General features: G+C 31.8%; 1 protein-coding gene across 1 annotated transcript in view; it reads right to left on the bottom strand.

Annotated features, from left to right (window-relative positions):
• LOC113397372 (roundabout homolog 2-like) overlaps positions 1–25,417 on the bottom strand; it is a 55,103-nt gene that overhangs the window by 8,528 nt on the left and 21,158 nt on the right. Inside the window, exon 2 of the mRNA XM_064218454.1 lies at positions 5,932–6,048. Coding sequence (XP_064074524.1) covers positions 5,932–5,980 — 49 coding nt within the window. The 5' untranslated portion in view covers positions 5,981–6,048. The remainder of the gene's footprint in view (positions 1–5,931; positions 6,049–25,417) is intronic.

Genomic DNA, 25,417 nt, shown 5'->3' with positions numbered 1-25,417 from the left:
AAAAACTTCGTATGAAGCAAACTTGATCTTCATTAGTCTATTTTTTATACCCAATACCTGACAAGGAACCCCTAAAACGCGAGCGAAGTCGCGAGCGAAAACTACTATACAATATTTTCTTATTAAACAATAAGTACATATTAACAAAATGACAAAAGAATATTAATGATCCGAATCCAAGTGTTTTTATAGTGACGACGTAGATGACGCCCAACGGTAAAGGGAGTGAATTTTCATTTCGCACGCGTGTAGTTATGTCGCTATTGTTCATAAATCTTTGTTAAAAAAAGTTTGCGAGGGAGAATCGCGTCCCCCAGCTAATTTATACTACTTGCACATGTTGACACGCGTCGAATAAAAAAAATAAATAAAAAATCGGTTATCGTAACATAGCTTTTGAATTTAAATCGCAAGCGGCCGTTTCGAACGGCCGAAGCTGTTTTATACGTCTACGTTTAAAACATATCGCAAGTGTTACATGTCTGGTTTAAATTGATAGCTCTCCTTTTACTATACACAAAGTTAAAAAAGAATACGATTTAGAAAAGAATACGGACAAAAAATGGGCTAATCGTCGCTTTAAATAGAAACTCCTTTGATTCAATCTAGTTCCTATTGCCTCGTATCACAAACTTGTCTACATGTATTCACTTCAAACGGTCGTCTTTGATCGTTGAAAATTATCGAACATCTTTGTTAAGCATGTCTTAATTTAAATATGGTTTACAAATGAAAATTATTTATCTAAAAAAATCTTGCGTTATTCAGTTGTTATTATAGTCGTATTAATTTGAACAAATTATCTATATTAAGTAATATGACTATTATTTTATGTCATTAAAAATGCTTAACTAGCTTATTAAAATATTTAATAAAAAAAGTTAATCTATTTAATTTTTTTTTTTTTTGTGATATTAACTTACTATTAACAGTAGTTTTGTCAAAATAAATTATATTACGATCGTGTTACATTGTACATAAAACTTAAATTCGACTGTATTCGTTGTTGGTGAAACAAGATAAAAGAACTCGCTTTGCATAACCGACTTAGAGTCCAAATTATTTCTTTCGCGACTCATAGATGACAATAGTGTCTCGGATAAATGATGTTTACAAATCCAAGAATCCTCTACTGAGTTTTTCACAGGATTAATTGATGTTTATAATTGTCGAACTCGGTGATGTAATAAAATATAATAATTACACTCTTATTGGTACAGCTAAAATAACACTCATATGCACTGGATTAAACTGTGATACATATATTAACGACCAATGGAACGTGATCGAATACAGATCCGTCGTAATAGTAAAGGAAGCCCAGCTGAGGCACATTAATAGACTTTTCTAAAAAAATATTACAGTTAATAATTTAAAACGACTGATGACGTTACCCTTCTAGAAATACGGTTTTTATCTCATTTCTAGTCATCGTTATCATCAAGTATCTATCACCCTAAGTAACTCGATATTAGTTTGAAAATCGAATATCTAATTCTAATGGTCGTGATTGGCTCCCTTAGGAGGCAATCATGATTTTTTGAAATTTTGAACACGTGTTCAGCTTTTAGGACCCCCTTTGCAATGTGACGCTGGACTGTCATTAGGCAATTTAATATTGTAGAAGAAATATAATTGGCGCAATTTAACACCGTTTCGCTACACAACAGTCATACTCAATTTAAACTATATAATTAAAATATAAAACTATATAATAAAAACTTTAAATAAATCTATAGTCTCTAAATAAGTCAAATATGAACGCAATGCCAAAATGATAATACACATGTATTTCAAATTCGATGCGATTACAAAACATTTTGTTTTATTTTTTCAACTTCACCGAACCTTCCTGTAAAACCTAAAAATATTGGTCATAAACATATTCTATTAATTCTAGACATTGGATAAATGTTAGTTTAAAAGTAATAATAATATATATTTTGAATATGGAACGGGGATCAATTACGTGGTGATGCGATTTTATTTAACAAAACAGCTCACACACAAACATTAGCAATTATATTTGAAGATGTTTAGAGTATATTATGTCACAAGTAAGCACACATAATACGTAATAAAATTGGAAAGTAAGTAGTTAAGTAGTGTCAGCTTTTCTGTCTTAAGCTGCCACGTACTTACGAGTACTTCAAATAGGTTCCACGACTTCATTTGTGATTATTTTAAGTTTATCTCATTGTTTCAAAGTCTCCATAAGCTAAACTTTTCCATTTGTAATACATATAACTATAGAATATTATTATGACCATTAACACAATTATTTATTTTCAAAAAAATTAACGGTAAAAATTGTTAAATGCAACGTTAAGTAAACAATTAAATACTTAAAATAATATTAGCAAGACGTATCTTGCTAAGACAGTGTACGTTTATTTAAAAAGAAATACATTACTAAAAAACTATAAATATAAAAACCCATGCACTCTGTATTGCGTACATAAATTTAAGTTACCATTTAAGTGAGTTTAAATGAGTTACTGAGAGTTCAAGGAATGTCACGGTTAATAAAATAGCACTTAAATTTTACGATGCAAAAAACGCGTATCGACTCGCGTCACACATGTGTTCAAAATTAGCCGTTTTGCTTCAACGGATGGACGGATTAGGCTAATATGAATTTCGTGAGTTCCAATGTTTGTCTTGTAAGGCGCTTCTCTAATGTAAGGACAAATTGTTGACACAGTGTCATCTTTCATAGGGCCTTTCGTCCGTACCTGCGAGAAATGGGGGCAGCCCTATGACAAACAGTTGGACTGTTATCTAATATCAAAAATGCTGCTCGTAAATACGTCTATCGGAATTTGAACTTTATTACATAGCCATAGGGACTTTAAAGTTTGCACTTTGATATTTACAGACTAAAAGTTTCTATCTTATTTGGGGTTGTAGCCATTTCTTTGTACGAGTTTACGGAAACGCGCCGGCGACAGTTGTGACGATTCTTTTTCTTCGTAGTTTGTTTTCTCAGCGTTCTAACGCGTGGACATTTGAAAAAATAAAGATACTGATATCGTAGTTTGTGTTACTCTTACCAGACAGTGTCACGGCACATTTATTGCAAATTTATGTTATTTAGCTAAACGCAGACAATTTATATGTATATTTTAATTGAAATCGATCCCTAATATTAGCCCTAAGGTCCTAGTTCTTACTTTCCTTTTACATTACACAATGGCCCATTGCTGGGCTAAGGCCTTTATTATAGTTTAAAGCTAATTTAACGGCGCCGATTCAATGCGGGTTGGTGGATACACAAAATTTCATCGAAATCATACACTTGCAGAATTCCCCACGATGTTTTACCTTTACCGTTGAGCACGAGATAAAAGTATTTTATTCCCCATAATTGAATGCTCCAAATTTTAATAATAATAATACCACATTATTTCACACCAAGATTGTATTGTTACGGTAAACGAATAAAATAATATATGGTGTGTCAAACGGCTTCCTCATTGAGCAAGAACTATTTATTCCAGAGGCAATGGTCTACACTGATAGTACAGGTGTTAAATTTTTACAAGATATACATAATTACCCATAAAATTATATATTATTTTATTTGCAAAGCATCGTTGAATATCTGCAGTAATTTGTTATAATATGTATAACCACGCTAGATTATATTAATACTTTTATATAAGTTTAATTAGGACTATTAATTAGTATTAAGAATATTTTATACTTTAGAGATTTACTAATAGAATAATAAAAAAAAAAAAAAAACTTGTAATGGCATCTTAAAGCAAGCATCCGTTTTATCTCAGCTTCTGAGCTGTCTCCATTAATATCGGCAGATAAAAAGGTATAGTTTGCAAGTTCAAAGCTATCTGATCGTTTAAGTGCTTAAAAAACGTAAAAACATATTTAGCGATAAACCGTTACGATAAGAACCCTTGTTAGCAGTGATATCTACGTTTAAAAAAGGTACCGACTGTTGGTCTTAGTAATTCTAAAAGTGTAATTTGCATCCACTATATAATAAACCTTTTTGTTGGGACTTCCGCCAATATTCATTTAAAAAGGTAGGTTCCTATTTTAAATCGGTTTTCGATACCCGATACTTTATTATAATAGGGGTCAAAATGTGTCAATATTCATAAAAGTCACTTTTGTTACAAGTCAGATCGGAGATAGTATCCATTTTTCAAATCTCATTGAACACAATGCGTGCCCATTGTGAAGTACCCTAACTATCGAATCTCTTTATTTTTGTTTTTTCACCGTATTTCACGCAGCATCCATCACGCATTAGATACAAAAGATAGGCGTCGTTTAACATTAGCTTAACTTCTTTACGCTTTGATAGCCGCCTGGGGCGCGGTCGTTTTTACACATAGATCACAAAGCCATAGACTAAAATAATTCTTTCATGGTGACACTTCTAGCTGGGGTAATAGAATATATATTGGAGCGATATTTTTTACTCTGTTCCAAGCTCAGCTGATTGTAAAATATATGCAACAGACAGATGCGTCACTAAATCTCTGCATGTGTATTTTGTTAACCTAATGATTTTAGTAAATAAGTTACGCTTTCCTTTGAAAATTATTAGTCCCGAGGGTGTTATTACCCCCACTGTTTATTTGTAAGACATGGCCAATGTTACTTTTTTATATGTGTGAGTATTTATATATTACTTCTATAAAGTGTGTGTGCTAGATTCATGTAGCAAGTATAGGGATATTGGCAGTGTTGCAATTGTATTGTATTTATTTGTTAAAAGTAGGTTATTGCGAGTGCAGCATTACGTCACTGGGTGCCTCGTGTCTACTGCTGAATACGAATTATAAATATTTAAACTTAATAATAAAAAAATACATCGTTAATTAAGTCCTTTATATGAAAAAATATCGAGAGTGAGAAAAATATTTAAAAATATTTATAACACGAATTTCTTAAATGGCCTCTCGTTTGAAATAAACACAAATATCGTGCATATTTTTCCAAACGACACTTCGCTAAGTGGTGTCACAAATCTTAGATGGTACGGTGTGACACTAAGTTTCGAATAGAGCAGGGAATGCGACCCCATGGGAGGGTGGCTATTAGCGCTGGTTGAACTTTGACTTCACCATGAATTCTTTATATGAAACGTATAGAATGAGTTTGTGATGGAGGCAGAGACGTTTTCATTTTGGCTTGTTTGTTAATTTTTTGAAAACAATAGAGTTTGTTATATATACACGTAAGATTTTTAAAGGATTTAATTGTATTTAAATATCATTAATAAAAATGACATCACACAAATTAAATATGACATCGTTTGAATGGATGTTAATTACTCAATCACGCCACAACGACTGCATGTTAAAGTTCGATTGAAATAAATATAATAGTATCTATATGAACATTCACAAAATATGATTTTAATAAAATTTAAAGAGTTAAGTATAAATTGTGAAAATAAGCAAATGACGTTAAATTGTTTTTTTAATCATAGTGTTTTGTTACACGGTGTTCATAAAATTATTTTAATACATATAATTCAAACAGTAGGAATTCGTTCGTGTGGACTTCCGAAATGGTTATTTTAAACTTCCATCCACTTTTGTAAATAAGATATACTTAAGATTTTTTTTTCAGAAATTTAATTAAGCATGTTTGAACTTGAACTAAAACTTCTTTGAAAGCTATCTTAGCATTTCAAGGTCAAATGTAAGACAACGTTTCCTTATGCAACGTTTCGAAATGAAACGATTCTAGAACAATAGTAATACATATTTGCATCACATTTAGGTACTGAGAATATTCAATAAAAAATACGAATATCAAGCATACATCCTTTAATAAGATATTATCGTCATAATATTTTGAAATTTCAAATTGTAATATATTTTTGTTGCCTACGATACAAATAGTAATAGACTTTTATCGAGAAAACAGAAGGAAACACTGGAAAATACTAACCAAGACAGAAAAGTCCCAGGAGAGAGGTCACCACAGCCAGAGTATCCATGCTGGCTCACTGCCACATATTAAATGACTCCTGATATCTCGTGATCATGTTTTATTTTTATCTAGCATCTGAAACAAAGAGAAAATCCTTTTAGTACTAAACATGAAAATCATAAATTTTAATATATCATATTCAGCTTTCATTTGTTTAAATGTCTAATTTAATTGTTTTAATAATTAATGTTATCTTCCTTGAATCTAGATTGTTATATTTTGTTATATAATAATTATTATCAGTAAATATTATTGGATTGTAATAATGCTGTCATCTCTCAAGAGCAATTTTTAAATTGTAATTTTATAACATTAAATGTAATAATTGAGAAAGCGAAACATATTTATAGGATTTTATTATGGAAGCGACCCTCGACTCGGGAAGTATGAATTGACTTTGCGGAGACGGAAACTTGTAACAAATTTCCTATACTTCTCGTCTTTATACAATGTGTGTCACTGTTTCTATCAAAGCAATCAATGTTTTTGTAAAAAAGTAACGCCTTTAACTATCCCACTGTTGGTATTAGGCTTACTATCCTTTATTGGAGGTTCAGTGCATATTCCTACCCACTAATACAGTGCTGGTTACACATATGGTAGAAATTAAAATCAATTTATGCAAATAAAATTGAACCTATAATTTTCGATTAAGCTCCGCGTATTCTAATCACTGGTCTACAGCATTTAAATACCTGCTATAACAGTAAATACACTAACTATTTATAATTGTATATAAATACAATCAACACTATTAAATCACCAAACCATTGGACCCTCAGAATCAAATTAAACAAACAGCGGACTGATGAGTGCGGACACTTCGGAGTCGGCTATAGTGTAAACAACTTTATAATATTTATTTGGAATATTAAGGAGACTGTAAACATCTGTCACGTCGTGATTTGAAACTGTTAAAACCTCGTGGAAACCATTACCGAATTTACTTCACATGTCTTGGCTGGTTTTATCTATCTTTTATTTATATTTTATATATAGTATTTAAATCGAATGTCTTAAAATATGTTACATCATAATCGTTTGTTATTTAGAGTGAGAAAGAACTTATTTATTGACAAATAGAATAAGACAAACAAATAAATAGATAATAAATTTAATATAAAGAGCCATATCATCAACGTACAGATTATATGTATATAATGTCTCATAATTTGCATTCAGAAGAAGAAAGCATCGGAGCCATAAAGATTTTATAATATTATAATATATAAAATTTCCGTCACGGCAATGCTCGATTCCCTACTGAATCGTGCTCGAAGTACTTCGCCAATCATGCCGTATCCAAGACAAGTGGCTACCTTCGCTAAAATTTGTATACTATGATGCTTCTACACGGTATAAGTCCCCGGTTCAAATAATTTAACTCCATTCATGCAAAGATAAGCACCATCGCATTTGCAAAATACAATATAAAAATAATTTAACATATAAAATGCCACAGTTATAATACACCAAATAATTATTATAATCTTATCAAAGCAATATCGTTTTTGTCAATGTCATTGTTTTTATGGCCAAAGATCATTATAGTAAACGTTCCCCTGCTGAGCAAGGAGGTCTTCTTCTCTTTATAATTTAATTATTGGTTTGGATTATTGAATGCACTTGTATCTGAATTACATCAGACGTACATGCAGGATTTTGCCTTATGTTTTCCTTCGATATTGAACATGGCGTGTAGCACAAATTAAGGTCACAAACATTTAGTGGTGCTTGATGAATTTGTACCCGCAATCATCAGACAAGATTCGGGTTCTAGCCACTGGACTCTCTTACAAACGCTCCGAGAAATTAGAGTTTGAATGAAACCAAATATGTATTACAAAATCTTTCAATCCTTATTTCAATATAATAGATGTTCATTTCTTTTAAAAGGAATTGAGTTTATTCTCCTAAGATTCAAACAATTACAATTTCAAATTCAGTGGCATAGACGTCTAAATGTAACACGGAGTTACATTTGCATTTATATATCTAAGTATATGTATGTAAGTATATGTTCATATTGCATCTTGTCATAACCAGATTTATGTTATGAAGCTGCTAATTAAATTATTAACGGTGACACAACATATTGTGACGACAGTAAGTGGTGGAGATTAATTTCTTACTTTAACACAATATAATGACGTTAAAACAAATATATACATAACTTGGCCTAAACATACATTTAAATTTCATGTTAAATCATAAATAACTTAAGCTTATTGCTCAATGAATAAAATATATGGTAATCGTATACATCGAATTAATTAGCATTATCCATGTTTGACGAGGAGGCCTTTGTACAGGTAAAAGTTACTGTGAATTAACTTAAATTATAAATATTTAATAAACTAAAATAAATTATGGAGTCAATTTCACTATCGCTTTGATAACCATTTTCTTTTCCATTCTGTAGACACAACACTCGCAAAGTTCGAAATACACATAATTATTTATCTCGCGAAAACTCCGATTGCTAGTTATTATCTATATTTCATTTATAAATGCGAAAGTAACTCTTGTTAATTTTTCACAGCCAAATCACCGAACCGAATTTCATGAAATTTGGTATGAACCAAGCTTGAATTCCAAGAAAGGCCATTACCATATTAATTATACCTTACAGTTGACGCCCGACCAGTTAAATGCGAGTGAAACATATAAAACCAAGGTTATATGTATTTTTTTTCTAATACAATAAAAAAAAATCAACATTAATATGACTACTTACGACTGACAGTAACTATGAATGAAAATTGACATTTCCTCACACTCTCAATAACAATCAATATTTATCTCGTCTGAAATAAGTATTGAATACATATCGACGTTCCATACAGCAAAATTGTTAATGAAGCGTTACTACGTTCACAGGAATATCACCTCTACTGCGCATACAAAAGATAATAAAATAGATTGATGGGATAAATAAGTAAATCTTGAGAGATCTGCGGGTAATATCATCAGTAACCCTTATATGAATTTATTAGTTAATACGGTTCCACGAATGTATGACCCTGATTTAACTTTCGACTGGTTTAAATTACTCGACTCAAATACGTTTGATACAAACTTCCGTCATTGTCGAGTTAGCTGGGGGCAATATACACTAACAGCTGGAGTTGTCATATACTCTCAGGTACGTTGTTTGATGTCCATCTCACGTCTGACGCAATGGACGAATCCGTCCTAAAATCTAATGTTCGCAAAACAATTCCCGCTACGGTAGATGTTTTTATAATTCTTGCATAATATCTTCGTTACTGGTTATACAATAATCATTTTTGGTTATACATTAATAATAATTTAATGTTTTATTGGTCACCCCTAATGTGACGTCACGGAAAGGTCGGATGAAGTGAAATTCCAACTTTTTCTGGGTTACGGTTAAAATTAATTCAAGTATGCTGGCAACTCGGGCAAGAAATATTCAAACCATTCCTAATAATTATAATATTAATTATTTTGAAAATAAATATTATTGTTTTTATTTTCCGATTTATAGTACAATGTAAGTAACTTCGGTGCTATAGATAACTATTTAGCTATCATTTATAATTTATTTATGTGATAAATCACATTTTACAAACCTCACAAAAAGCCGTTTCTGATAAATATGACACATAAAATATGCTTATGTAATAACATGTAAATATTTATTTTTCTCGACATTTTATAGGGTTGTGATAATAATATCTCTGTAATAAGACGCTGCAGTAGCCGTCCGAGATAAGATGGTTGGGATACATGTTATAAATATAGAGAGATTATGCGACCGCCAATAAATTCGCCTCACGATAACGGATGTATTCGAATTTTATGACAACAATATTTTAGTGGAAAGTTCTAGTTACAAAATCGATACATATTCGAATCGGTTGTGATGTCGGAACAGTTCAACTAAATTTGTGCTCATTTTCGATTTTAATCAACAGTAATGTGCTGAACGTGTTAATCCACCGGATAATGTGTTGAAATGGAACTTCATTAGTCTCATTCGAATCGGAAATCGAATCGAAATTGGATACAGTATTGAAATTTAGATTGTCAATAACTGTTTTTATTAAGTTTTGCTGATAGATACTAATAGAATGACATCAATTTATTTTTACTTTAAATCTTGATTAAGGTATAAAATTAGTGTGTTATTATTCAAAGGGTGTTAAACTCTGTCTGAGATGCGTTATATAAAAAAATAAACGTGTATAGTAAATTTATTGTTCCAAACACTGGTTTCTCTATTTCGTAGGTTCTCACGAAGCACATATGCACTCAGAAATAAATGGTTAACCAAAACAAACGTAGCCAAGGTTAAGTTTATAATTTATTGCCACTTGAACGATGACGGGACGCCAGTTAACCGAAAAAATGTATCCTTCAATCCAATAAACAAAGAGCTCTTTAGTTGAGAGTCCGATGCGGCCAAAAATCACGTCGACTCTGAAATATCAACCTACTGTTATATAGGTAGCACTAAAATAAGAGAAATACCTATCAAATTTATATTTTACTCTTGAAAGTAATTGTATTAGTTCTTTGACCTTTTACAAGGATTCAAAATACGTTTATTTAAGCATTGCCCGTTCTTTTATTGCTTATAACAATATTGAAACGTTGGCCACTACAATAACATCATTAGTAAAGCGAGTACTCTCGAAAACATAATGCGACTGTTGACATTTTACTTCGAGGCGTGGTGCAGAGATAACTTTAGCAAATGCACTACGCTCTGGACTTCATCATGTTTATTTTTCACATACTGGCTAGCTGCGTCAACATAGTTTATTAACTTTCGAGATCGTGTACAGAGCTGGTTAATATTACTTTAATGTACACCACATTTAATATATTTGTACAAGCGGACTTCACAAACCTCCTGGTCTGAATAGTATCATTTTGGAAGTGCCATATTTACTAACACTTACTTAAGAAATTGACATGAGATTTTCTCAAATCCATCATGACGACACATCAAGTCTTTAACCAGCAGCCTTAAAAGTAAATAGAGAAATCTCACCAAACCTTTGCTCGCCGAGATCACACGCGGAGATTTTTATACCCGAGTGCTATTGTAAAAATAAATGAAAACATGCCTTTTGAATAATGTTTGTTTTGACGACGACTACCATATTTATGGTAGTTCACAACTAAGTGTCGACGTATATTAGACCCACACAAAGAACGAATGAGTCGGGGTCTTGTAAAATACGATCGACGTTCCATTTTTTGAATTGATTAATTGTAGGATACAACGCTAAGATATGAGCTTGTATGATCTAATTTTAAATACGAACTCAAATGCTTAATTGTGGGCGTGAGAGCTATTTTTTTTAATCGCAACTCTCATTTATCATAGCGTTGATTTGTACGTTAACGATCTTGTTGATAGTCAATTGGAATGGGTGTTGATTTGGGCTGTCGTACACGTTGTTTGACGAGAGGATTAAGTTCGTTTGCGCAGTTTTTTGTTCGAACGCGTCGGTGCGTGTATCGTCAAAAATTGCACAAGTTTTTTTCAAAGTTCCCGACAAAGCATAGCTCGTATCTCAATGGTATATTTTTGTTCGTGCGGTCTCAACTGACAGTTCGCGTGATGTATTGGGCTCCGGTAGAGGATTATTTTTACCCATTTCACGAAGTTTGCATGCATCTATTGTGTACGCCGGAAGCGGCATCACAAAGCAGCTACGAAATTATTGTCGGGGGTGAATTTTAGGCGCTTATAAATGATTGGGGATTTGAAATACAATACCAACTTTGAGCGAAATTATAAGCCTATGCGTTGTTTTACGTGGAATAATTGATAATAACTGAAATTCTCACTAATTGCAATGAGAGTTAATGCATTAATTTGATCCTTTTCATTTACGTAATCTTGATAGAAATAACTATCGTGGAATGCGAATGGAAATAATACCGCTAGTATTTAATCATTACACCAGTAACAGTTAAAAACTGTGACATTTAAGTAAAAGAAACAAATAAATGTTACTTTGGTGGAAGGAGTTCTAGAATTTACTGATAGAATGTCTTAATGTTCTCTCCTTCAGAGATAGTGGACATATGTGTCCCAATTCATTCACACGATCTTCTCCTACCCTGCCGGGCACCAAATAAATTAGGTAATAGCACCTATATGTGCTTATGTGAAAAATGTGTGGTGCTTACTTGGGTTTTAACGCAATTTTTTCACGAGAACACCCAAGTGTAAATTTTTAATATATAATATTTAGGTATCTACCTAGCTACCTACCTATAAAGACGAAAATACGAAAACCTAAACGTAAAATTCTTTATATAAATAAATACGTCAAAGTTAACTAGTATCAAACTTTTAAAATGTCATGCATAGAAATATAATAAAAAAATATTTGTGACAGTAACTTTGAAGTTTGAAATAGAAATGTCACAACGAGGAGTAGAGGAAAAGTGTAGTTTATGATACCGCGATGAGTTCGGTTCGATGTGCAGTTTCGTAACATTGATAAAATTTTATATAACTTTCAAAGAAAACTTATATAAATTTGTTTAATGCTGACAGTTTTATTTTAACTATCATGTATGACATTTATATTAAAACCATTTCGAACTTTCGTGAAATTATGAAAATTAAACGCGTTTAAACATTCAAATGGGCTTAAACATGATTGATTCATGACGAAATCGTCGAAACTATATATCTGACTCACTTTATATATAGCATAGTTATTCTTTTTACGACGTAGACGCTTACTATGAAAGGATTATTGGAAATTTCAACTTAACTCGTACTAAGTCAAAAGACGAAGCAAATACTAAGTGCTTTATTGTTAAAATCAATATATACATCGTCGTCTTAACTTATATAACTATATTTTACTTATAGAATCAGCCAATAACACTACATTACACAAATAAGGTTCATAGGATATTTAATCGCTTAAACGTCATAAGCATCTAACTCAATAGTAATCACGTGGAGACGCTGTTTTAAGCCCGACAGCTTTGATTATCGTACTAACACGTACAAGTTGAATGCAGTTAAGTGGCATGATAGTAAAATTAATTATCTTGAAGAAAAACATATATAGACAAACTAACTTTAATTGCAAAAAGTTAGTGTCATGTTTAGTAGAAAGTGAAAGACTTGCTTAAGTACGTCACTATTTTTACGATGCGTGGCTTGTGTCCGATTTCAGAAGAGCAGAATGAAGAACTTTTTAGTACCAAAATAGTTTTTCGAAAACGAAATTGACTTCTAAATTTTCGCTCATCTATCAAAAAGTAATTTTATTTAAAATGAATGCTACAAAATAAAATAACAGATCTGCTTAAATCCACTACACTAATGAAAATACGTAATTAACTGTAATTAGAATAATAATTAGGTGTTGTTCTATTTTTAAAATAAATATATCGTTGCAATATTTCAACTCACTAACAACGGTGTAAGTTGTTGTTACTTTAAAATACTCGGAGTTCAGTAAATATTTATTTTTACGACACTCCATCGTCCGTAAATAAAGCCATAGCGAAACGTTTGAAAGTTAAACTTGCATAGTTTAAGACCGATTTGGATTTTTACACGATTTCTTTTTACCATTAAATAAATAAATCTTTACAGAACTACTATTCATAATAATCTGAAACGCTTAAACGTTGATTATATGCCGTAAATTTTTTATATAGTATATTGAATTTAAGTCGTTTTAAATTATTCGGAAACTTTTACAGTATTCTTTTAAAATGCAGAAAATTTCGTACACTTCCTAGAACTGGACAGCTGTTCGCTTGAATCTCAGCCCGTAAATAAAACTCCGTATAATTCGACCCAAAGCCCACAGGCAGTGTCAAATTTTCCGCGTCATTTAAATGTTTCCTTACTTTCAAATTGTTGCAAAACAAAAGTTTACCCGAACGGGCAGAGAACTATAATATTTAGTTATTATCTATAGTTTTAATAAAGCTGTATCTTTTTGCGCTCAGGTTATCCTGTTCAATGTGTCATTGTTTCGAGTTTTAACGTGTCTACCCGAAACATGTCGCTTTGTCGAAAATTCCTCGAAATATAAATGAAACCGAAACTATAAGAAGAAATTTCATCAATACTATGAGAGTACACCGAAGTGGATTATAATGATTTTGTATCGGAATATGGAGATACAATTATCGTCTTTATGATCATTGACCAAACGGTTGACCAAACTTTAAAGGCAAATGTGACTATTTTTGCAAGATTTTCCTATCTGTTACTATTCTATTGTCTTTCAATGTAACTCGACGTGATGGAAGCTTACTTAGTAGCTATGAGCAATGTGAATATTTTAAATTTTGTTCTTGAAAAATAACGTATTCTCAGAAAGTAGATTTCAAACTGTATTTTCATTTTTAAAGCAAACGTAGTCCCAGGTGTAACATGTTGTATGAGTAAAATACTTAGCTGAAAAATATTTTATAAAAATAACTAAAGTATGATTTATGAAAGAAGCATTTGAATAGTAGCGTCGACGCTAGGCGACTAGAACATTCCTTTAGCAAATAGCGTTAGGTATAATTAGAACAAATATTCAAAAAACTAATATTACGAATAGCTATATCTCAAGACTTCGACCGTGTCAATTTTTACTCATAAATTAAGTAATTTATTTTTTCTTATCCACATTCGAAATTATATTTAAGTATGTCAAGTGTCATAGCGGTCGGATCATTGGCTTCGTCGCGAAGAGCCAATAGAGTTATTTTTGCATTTATAAAAGTTTAAAAATGTACTATAATACTAAAATATGTAATTCTAACACATCATTTTTGTTAATTCATTCAAAAATTTACAAATGACTTATCGCAAGTAAAATTATCTTTCAAAGTGATATTATTTCATTTCATTATCCAAAATAATCCCCGAGTAAGTTCTCCGAGTCGCATTTTAGCTTTGATGTTGATTCATCAATTTGTAAATGACTTAAAAACTGAAACGAATGCATTATTAAATTAAAACAGGATGTAAAATTTAAGCTCAACAGGATTTTTGCGCAAATTATTTGTCACTGTCGCTGTTTCTATATGAAAAATAACGTCTGCATTTCCGCGAATATACTCCTTTGATGTGGAGGAATTTCTTGGGTTGACAGCTGATTCATCGCAGGAGTTTATTTTGGTCAGCAGCATCTATTGCTTTTAGACTAAGAGCAATACTAACAAATACTTATACATAACAAAACTGCACTGGCGCCGTATCTATTTATAATATGTTTTTTATACTTAATCGTAGAAGACTGTCATATTATGTAGTTTAAACGTAATCAATGAATGTGGTTTTATGCTCGTTTATATAAATTTTCAGCTCTACTATATTCAAAACCGTTACATAGTCTCGTAAAAATTAACTGAGTCATCTTCAATCACAATCGAGCGCTAATTAAGCGCTCTTTTAGTAGTTTTAATTTAGTTCCATTTTCAAATTATTTTATCTTCCATTAATACAAATGTATGAATAAGGTAGTATAGACTTGCCTTTTATGTTCATTTAACAGTATATTTCACGAAAAATGTACAAAAACAATATTTTCATTTCATCACAATTTAACTGGTCTGTTATTGATTTTCCACTATGTCCACATAGCTGGGCCTAGCTCCTGGCTTTACAAAGCACGTAGAGTGTATAGTTTAGGAGCGTGGCGAAAGCGCAGCCACGTTTATTTTGCTCGGCGTGCGTGCCGTTAACCGCGGCTAAACAGCTACATTCGATGTTGCACAATGTTTGACCACATGTTTCTACAATCCCACCACGCGCGCTATCAAAATATTGATCCTCTTATCCGCAACGACGGGCATTGTGGCACTTTAATACGAACAAGTGTGAGCACCTCTTATTTGCGTACCCCATTAGCCGATACTTAATGGAGTAAGTATGCGCCATGTAAAAAAATATTTACCTTTGTGTCGTCGCCTCGATGCGGCGAATCATTATACGAGGAATTTTATATTATCAAGCTCTCGTTACTAGCGCGGCTACCGATTATTTTTTGCTCGGCCTTAAATCGTTATGGTCATTTATTAAGCCTGTTTTTTGTTGAAAGGGACGATTTTAAAGGGTGGCCATGCGCAATTAAGAAGCTGTTAGAGCTAAAAAATGTCACCCCTTTAAAACCTTTGCGGGTGTAACTTCGAAAAAAGTGGTCAATTTTTTATCACCTGAACTGGAAGTCACAAAATGTTTATCGCCACTCAACGACATGTTGATTTATGTTTCCACCCCATTGAGGACCGGGACGCAAACGAAATGAATTAGATTGTTTAATTGATCATTTATTTTCGTTGATAATGTCGGTTAGCCTGCGTCGAGTGCATGAGGTTACTCGAGTGGCACTCGAAAGATAAGGTAAAATATTTTTTTGATCCGCAGTCTTTTTTATACTCCATTCAATATATAACCATATATAGTACATTATGTAATAAGAACATAAATTTAGGCATCAGCTGTTGATCTAACATAAGATTTATTACAGATAATTGCTATGAAGGGATCAGTACCTCATGCATTATGGAATATTTTCGAGAAATACGATGTGCTTTAAGACAAAAGGTATAAAAATGAACCTAAAAAAGGTGGCTAATGACCGGCTTACACTTGAGGGCCACCCGTAACGAAAAATTAAAGGCTTATCTCAAATTATGCTTAATTGGAGGGTCTAAAAGTACAGATTGAATTTCAAAGCATTGATTGATGGCCTTACATCAATCGTGTTGCCGATGATGGAGTTTTATAAAATTCCAATATATTTATTACGCGAATTACTGACTTTTGGTGAAATCATTTGTTGGGCCAATCATTTAAATATGCTTCGTATTTTTTTTATTTATTATTATATTTTATAAGAATATTGAAGGAAAGCATTTTTGTTTACATTTAATACATATGTACAATGACAACTTGTAGACATATACTAGATTTTGAAATGAAAAAGGTTTTGTAAATACGTACATATATTGCACAATTTAAAATATATAAAAATGTGGTATTAGATAGATATGTTCAATATAAAAGCAGACAAAATGTTAGTCACATAATTTATTCAAATTTTAATTAATGAAACTAAATTTCCATTGACTTAATCCGGCACGCAATTTTCAACTTATTCTCAAATTCCTCGAAAATTATAACCGTAGCATCCTCGCTTTACCGAATAGCAAAGCGCAGTTAAGTCTCTCGAGTCCACGCACAATGAAGCATTGTTTCCGAAAACCGCCGACAATGGCGTCACAGTGCTCATTCCTAATTCCCACTAAATCCTCTAAATGAAGAACCGCTCGAGTGGCAATCCGTGAATTTCAATAACAGTCTCACTCAAGAAACTGTATCGTTTTAATAACAAAAACAAGGGGGTAAAAAATTAAGGCAATACAAGGGTACCTTCATTTAATGTGGCAGCTGTTTGCAGAAACAAAACACTCGTCTCGTAAATGCCACGCACTGTTTTACGTTTACGTCCACGTCCATAACTCTTATTGTGTAACGGACAAAATTTCTTTCTTCAAAACACTTGTGTCTAAGTATCATTTAATAAGCTGTACAATTTAAAAATAATCATATTTCTTTTTGTACATTAATATAAAAGAAAAATTTGCAAAGCTTTCCAGTTCTTTTGCTGTTTCTGTCTATCAATAAAATGATTCTTTTTTTAAATGAAATGTTTCACATTTGCTGTCTCTGTCGATCAATAAATGAATAAAAAATATAATTTTGAAAGTAGACGTTCAAAATTTCCAAATCAATACCTAAAGCTAAATACGCAATCGAATCAAATGTGATCTGTTCATTCAGGACAATGTCCATGGAACTAAATTGTGACGGTCGTCGGATGTGGGTGGGAATGAGACAGTTAATTCTAATTATGGGCGCATTGTAAGGCGAAATTTTATTGCTATCTCATTGGCGAACTCATTACGACTTCGAACGTAATTGTGCTCTATTGTATTTCGCTCCGCAGCCATTTTTCTGCGAAGCGTGTGAATCTGGCAAAATCGCCCTAATTCGTAACGTTCACGCTAGCTTACCATTCAAAATTAATGAAATAAATTGGAGAAATTTCCAATGGTCGGATAATACCCGGTAACTTAAAGATGGGTTTATAGTTGATGAGAAAACGTAATCCTTTCTCGAACAAACGATGTACAATGTACATCAAAATAACTTTGCTAAAAGGATAACAAAATAAATGGATGCCGTTATTGTGGATTTATTTTAGAAACATACGTTGGCCTTTTAGACTACCACTGATGGACTCTAAAGTTTCATCGCGGGCTGTCGGAGCGATTAGCGCTCTGACAGCTAATTTATATACTCAACTTACTGTTCTATTCCCGGAGCGATTGTGCCATAGAATACATTGGCTACAGACTTGACAAGGAAACATTATCGTACTCTTATACTGTAAACACAATGAAAAGTAATATTTAAATTACAATAATATTCAACTTCAGATAATCTGAATATATTAGGCGTTGAATATATTTAAAAAAAAAAAACATTTATTTCTGTCAAATTAAGTAACTGTATCAAAAACATTTGGTGTATAATAAAAATAACTGTTTATGAAAACATGAATGTGCCGCGACGTAAATCGACAAACAGTCATTACGAATACAAAAGCAGCAGCTGTGCAGCGCTTACACTTCATCGGTTCTTCCGTGACATTGCGCTATGCCATAAAATATATCAAGTTTTCCAATAACATTAGTGCATTTGAATGTTATCATACTATCTTAAAACCCATGTTTTAATCAATTTTTCAATCGTGATAATATTATGTACATATTATAAATTATAACGCAATTTATTCCGAAAACTATTTATATGTTTATATAGAATTCTATGAAAATATTTACAAACAAAAAACAAGTAACGGATCATAGCGTATGGATAAGTAAATCTAATCTTAATCCTACAAGATATCCCTTACATCTATGAATATAAAAAAGGAGTTGGCTTACAAAATAAAGCCGAAAGAAATGTTCCGCCGCCTCTAAGATTACCATAACATCGGTCGGCATTGTTTCAACGGTAACAACAAATTGTATTCGGAACCCTTCGTCTCTAAATCTGGAAGCGATTTTAGGGCATGGACTCTCTTGACAAATAGTTTAAGTACAAAATTGGTTCAACAATTCACCTATTCAATGGCCTCGTTAAGCCACCGAATACTTGACGTACCACAAGAGAAAGCTATTTAGAAAAATATATATATATGTATTAACTAATTGGGTACATTTCGAACATGAACATATTTGAAAGGTCACTGATCTATGATAAAAGCAATGAATTTTATTAGCATTTATAGTTAGCAAACATACACGGTACACTGAAAATGTTATTTTATATTACAGATGAATAAATTCCATATTATATTACAGATACGCTTTTAAGGTTTGGGCGTCAAATATTTTATTATTTTTTTTTTTATTAAAAACAAGTTACAGACTTAAATGAGCCCACTGCTGGGCTATGTTCTTTTCTCGTGAGGCTTGGATTCCTCTCAATTTTGCCTTTCACCGCCAAATATATATATTCTCAACTCTGCTCAACCTGCAATCTTCTATTTAGAATCACGTGTTCTAGTAACTGGAGTGTTCTAGTAACTGGACTATATTGGATAGTGACCAAAAACTAATGTATTATTAAAAAAATCTCCATTATTTATTTTTATTACAATAGTCACTCATAGTGACTAAAATAATTTCTTGGCGTACAAAGTAACTACATATGAGAAAACAAAAGATAATTCGTAGTCTGAATCCTTTCTCATACTAAACTTCTTTCACAGAGGTTATCTGTGAGAGATCGCTATAAGAGATAAGGCCGTCTCTGCGAACAATTTCGTTCCTTAAATTTTTTTTGTTCTTTTTTCACTCGTTTGTGACTTTATTTTTATAGAAATAATACTGATACAAGAAATTTTAGCGTCTTTCAAAAAATATTCAGGTAAATACTATATAAATTAATGGAATGGATAAATAAATAATTGACAATGGATTTCAAGGTAACGTTTAATCTATTATTCTATTAAAAATGTTACTCAATACAAAATAAAGTTGATATATTTATTGACCGCTGTAGAATTGACCGCAAGTAGAACAAATTAATCGCTAACTAAATTTACTATATATTAATTTTACCGATACAATACAACTAGTACAATAAAATGTATATGAATAAAAACTAATTCCTATAATACACGAAAATGAAACAAATAAAACCCGCCCATCACTTATAAATGCGTATTTTATATTAAACTATTATATAGGACGATACTAAATTGGTTTTAATTATGTGTTTTTAGAAGTTCACTAATAAAATAAACATAAAGTGAAGCGAACAAGAGTTAGTAATAAAGACGTAATTTTATGTCAACAATTAGTTACACACATAAAATTGTTAAAAGCCAATATCTTAAGAGAGAAGGCCTATTTAGGCGTCACTTATCATTTTTACGGTGGCATAAATTTAAGAAGAATCGTTGTCCCAGCGATGAATGTGCCATCTCCCTAAAAGCGCGTCTGTGCATTGCACGATCATAAATTATCTGACGACGCACAAAAATAGCGTAACTCCCTAAAGCCATGGGAACCGCCGGCCCCAAACTAAAAGTATACAAATCTGTCGCTCGAATCAAAACGATATCAAAAGTTATCGGAACAGCGATTAGAGACGCCCGTTCAATAAACAATTTATTAAGCTAAAGTAATTTCTTGGATAAAATGATAAATGTATTACTGGCTGAAACTTGAGTAAATAGAAAGAAGAAGAACGAACAATACTTCGATAGAGGCCGGAAACGTCCCTTTTTCCCCATGAACTCAAAAAACAATAGACGCCTTTAATACCTAGGCCTACGGGGCGTCTTTTGTTTTATTAATTATCCAATGGATAAAATAATTATGATTTTTGAGCTTAATTATTATAGCGAGGCTATTGTTACAGCACTTTATAAAATAAATGTGATATTTTTAATGTTAATTGCTACGTGCTCTGCTTTTTATACTGAAATATAATTATAAAGTTTTTAGGACAGTTATGTAATTCAATGAAACGGTTGAGTTGAAAAAATAAACAAATCTAGGATTTATTAATTTATTTACAGTGTATTATATACGTAACGTTAAAAAAATATTTTTATCGACATCACTAGTGCCGCAAGTTACTATGATGGTCTTGTCAACATTCTTCAGTCTTCGCTTACAAAGAGGCAATTGGGCGCGAACGTGTACATTACTGTTCCATGGTACTAGCCGCCATCAATCAGAGTGCATTCGCAGCTGATAATGTATCGTCAACAGCCCAACATTTAATTGGTGATGGATCGCCACATCTGACAGACGAATTTCACGAACGAATATCACATTTCGTAGAAACATTCTCTAACCGTGCATACATTCGATATGGATTTATTATATTCATCTTTACATCTTACCCTCTTTTGGGTTCGGAAGCGATACGTAAAATGACGGAAGATAAGGGCGGTAATGGGGGAAAATTGCACTTTATTCGATTTTGATAGACTTGATGATGGATTTAGGTCCCGCTGTCATTCAAGGGCTGACTGCCTTTAATATTGTTACCGGGGATTTTAGTACTTATTGCAGAATTAAATGCTAAGACGCACCTCACAAATAAACATATTTCATCTTTCAAATTGCTTTAAACGATTTTTGAAGACTATACTTTGTGTACATTATTTTAAGAATGAAGATCGAGAAGTCGTCCCAGATCAAGTTGGGTGTTCCGAAGCTATAAAAGTTATTATAATTTTTAACTCCTCGCCTTATCTAAGATACACAAAAACTACTGAAGTTGCACTTGATATATTTGTTCATAAAATGATAAGCTTTTCAAAGTATACAGACTCAGAACATCCAGGTGCCGACACCGAACGAAACATTAGTTTATAAACATATTTAAATTGTCAACAAATTATGGTGTCACCTCAAGGATTGAATTAAGACGGTGTAATTTAATTTATAGTTACGTATTGGATATCTCTTGGCTTGGAGTGGTCGCCCCATCACCAATTACCTATTCGATAAGGGATTTATTTATGACCTAGCGGGTCGGGTTGCGCACGGAATTAAAATTCATTGTTTCTGTTATCCTCAAAATGTACGATATACGAGGTCACCAGATATCTTCGTTTTATCTGTGACAAGAATAGGCTTTTAAAACAGAGTGCCGCTGATAGCCGAGTTCGGAGGAATAATTACGTGACCTTTACGAATTGATAATACTTCGGGCGGTGTTTATTCCATAGATCTGTTATTAATCCGATTTCAGAAAGATTAATCTTATATTTGACTTGGTTAGTAAATAAGATAAGAAATCGACTTATGACCTCAATTTTTTATTTAAATTGTATTAAATATATACTAAAACTTTCCTAAAAATAAACATCTAGTATTATGTTAAATTATTGCCATTGTAAAATGTTTCATTCATATTTGTAGATGTTTTGCAGAAAAATTCTTTCGCTTGGTTGTTGCTGTCGTGCTGATTTTTTACTGTACAAAACAAAAGAAAAAATATGTTTTTGTCTTGTTTGAAAATATAGTTATTATTAAATAACTACAGAGTTATTTAGGTGTCCAAAGTGTCAATTTGTGGAACTATCGAAATGTTTTTGTTCGTTCGTTGCAGTTGCTTCGCTTCTTTCCTTCAGTTTATCAATTCCTCAATAATGATTGTGCAAAAGTGGAACACGATGCTTTAATATGTATATATTTATATATTATAATTTTCTAATATTTAAAATAGCTCTCATATGTTTGTATAAAGTTGGATCTAATCTAAATATTTTTACTCGTTTTTAAACAGAAAACATGTACTTAAATATAATAAATCATTTTAATTATTATAGTCAAGAATTTGTTCAACACGATAAACCTTTAAATGTTTAAATTTACTATAATATACAGGTAACTTGCAATTTCGTATGCAAATAATAAAAAAAAAATCTACATGCAACATGTGTGGTTTATAAATATTTATGCAAATAAAACGGATGTTAACTTTTTACTTTAAATTTTCGCGAGCAAGATTCTCTTAAGTACTGTGGTCTGTGACCTGTGGGCTTGAGTAAATATGCGCGTTTGTGAGACAGTATTGTATGTAAAATAACGTGCAGGAATAGAGATGGGATGTATCCGTTCTTTAACCGATGACCTCTTGACTCTTTTAAGAACCGTGACACACTCAACTACCGATGTTAAAACTTTTGTTACATGTTCGATGTTTTCAAGATCGTAAATAACGTTTAATCTTTGTGTGTTAGTGGACTGATTACCATATGTTCAATTCCTATTTCAATTTAGGATAATCCAAGATATATTATTATGAAGATTGAGAGGTTCATTTTATTTTAAATTATATAAATAGTTATGTAACCTAAGTTTGCTAAAAGCAACGTGCGAATGACGTTATTTCCTTAAACAATAAAATATAAAGAGATTATGTTCTAAAATCGACGTTGATAATTAGTCTCATTTTACTAAAACTGATGTAAAATAATTAATTGTTTATTAAATTTAATTTTAGAACACACAAAGTATATTTAAAATTAAGTTTATGTTACAATTTAATCTTTAGAGTTATTCTTGATGAAATAATACTGAAGCACTCGATTGTAAAATCATAAAGTTATATGAGTAACTATTTCTTTTATTTATAACATATATATATAGGATACACAAATCCAAATAGCGAATCGCCGTAAGTCGTGTTTTAAAATTTCTAGAGAGAGATAAGAGTTCGAAGTGAGTTCTTAAAGTATTGCCCTGGTCCTCCTTTTAAACAATTATAAAATAATATAACACACTAATTAATAATATGTAAAAATCAAAATTAAATGAACAATCAGACGTTCATTATTATTGATTTTGGATTAGTTTAAAATAATATTATTCAATGTCATATTTTTAAATACGACGGCTCCGATCTCTTAATGTATAAATATTTTAAAACGTCATTTTTTACGTCGCTCAAACAAGTTAATGCAATACTAGCCAAATGTATCATATGACGCGATTACAAGAAGCAATGTTTCTATTTGTGACTCGGATGTTTCCGGTTTGCAACTAATGTTTCAGTTGAGCAATTAAAAAAAGGTAAAACATTTTGAAATATGAATTAATTCCTGCATCTTTTTTCGTTACGATATAACTTTTTAACTGCTCGCATCAGTTGATGCGAGTAGTATTGTTATTTGTTGTATAAGATAAGATTTGCTATAAAGCTATGACGATACTTGTTTGGATAAACAAGCAACCAACTGTCTGGTGTGTATTTAAACTTTACTTATCCATAATCACGCTGACATTAATGAGAATACATTTTAATCCAAATTCCCTAAAGTGCGGTATATAGTGCCAATGTTTATTTTAGAAAATAGTTGTCAATATATTTGTCTCTTCAATCTCTTTACCATCTGTGATCTATAATTTCATCCTCCTGATCAAATATTACCACGGCTGTTATGAAATAAGTTTCAAAAGTTAAGGTATTGCTGTGTAATACTACTATATTATATACTATATTGAAGAAGTAACAGCCTCTAAACTGCTGCTGGGTGAAGGACTTTGAGGAGAAGTTTGGAACATAGTTCACCACGCTTCCCCAGTCCGGATTGGTGGATACAACATATGGCTGAATTTAATCCGACACATGCGGGTTTCCACTGACGAGCAAGAGTGATCTCAAACATTGGTGTCTTAAAAATTATAAATTAGACACAAATATCATGCATTAAACATTGTTTTGCTTTTCATAAATGATATTATTACTCTATGATAAAATTACAAAATCCTCTTTCATATAATACGAGTATAGTGTAATAACCTTATTTTAGTAAATTTTTGATGATCGCGTAATCACGTTAAAACACTCGGCGAGCGTTGAATGAACTTTTACGTTATATGCATTTAATATCCGTTAGTAGTTCAAATAGCTCGCTGGGGATTAAAATAAAACATTGACGTCATGAATCTATGAGATTGATGGATAAATACGCTGTATTTTAATAAAACGCGAATCTCTTCCAAATATTTGTGTATACGAAATTTTTGCTAGTTCATATATGCGGGTGTTTGTATAAAGTTTATACAGTGGTTGAAATCTTTAACAATTTTGATACTAAAATGTATTTTTTTCGTTTTGAATCTAAAATAACGTTATAAAGTATAGCTAACCGAAATAGAAATAGCGGCTACGACACGTGATTTTTTACTGCAGATTGCGGAGTGAAATCCAAGCAAGCATGAGTTTTCTTATGGTTAATTTTTGTTTGTGATTAATCTCGGACTTGATAAGAAAACCGTCATGTATCTGAAGAACTTCTTTGTATCCGCAAACCGGCATCGGAGCAGAGTAGTGGAGTAACCTTAGCAGAAGAAAAAACCTTTGACCAGCCATTTGCAC

This window comes from Vanessa tameamea, chromosome 3 (genome assembly GCF_037043105.1).
Source record: "Vanessa tameamea isolate UH-Manoa-2023 chromosome 3, ilVanTame1 primary haplotype, whole genome shotgun sequence".
Taxonomy (NCBI): Eukaryota; Metazoa; Arthropoda; class Insecta; order Lepidoptera; family Nymphalidae; genus Vanessa; species Vanessa tameamea.
This window is presented reverse-complemented; position numbering and strand designations above follow the sequence as displayed.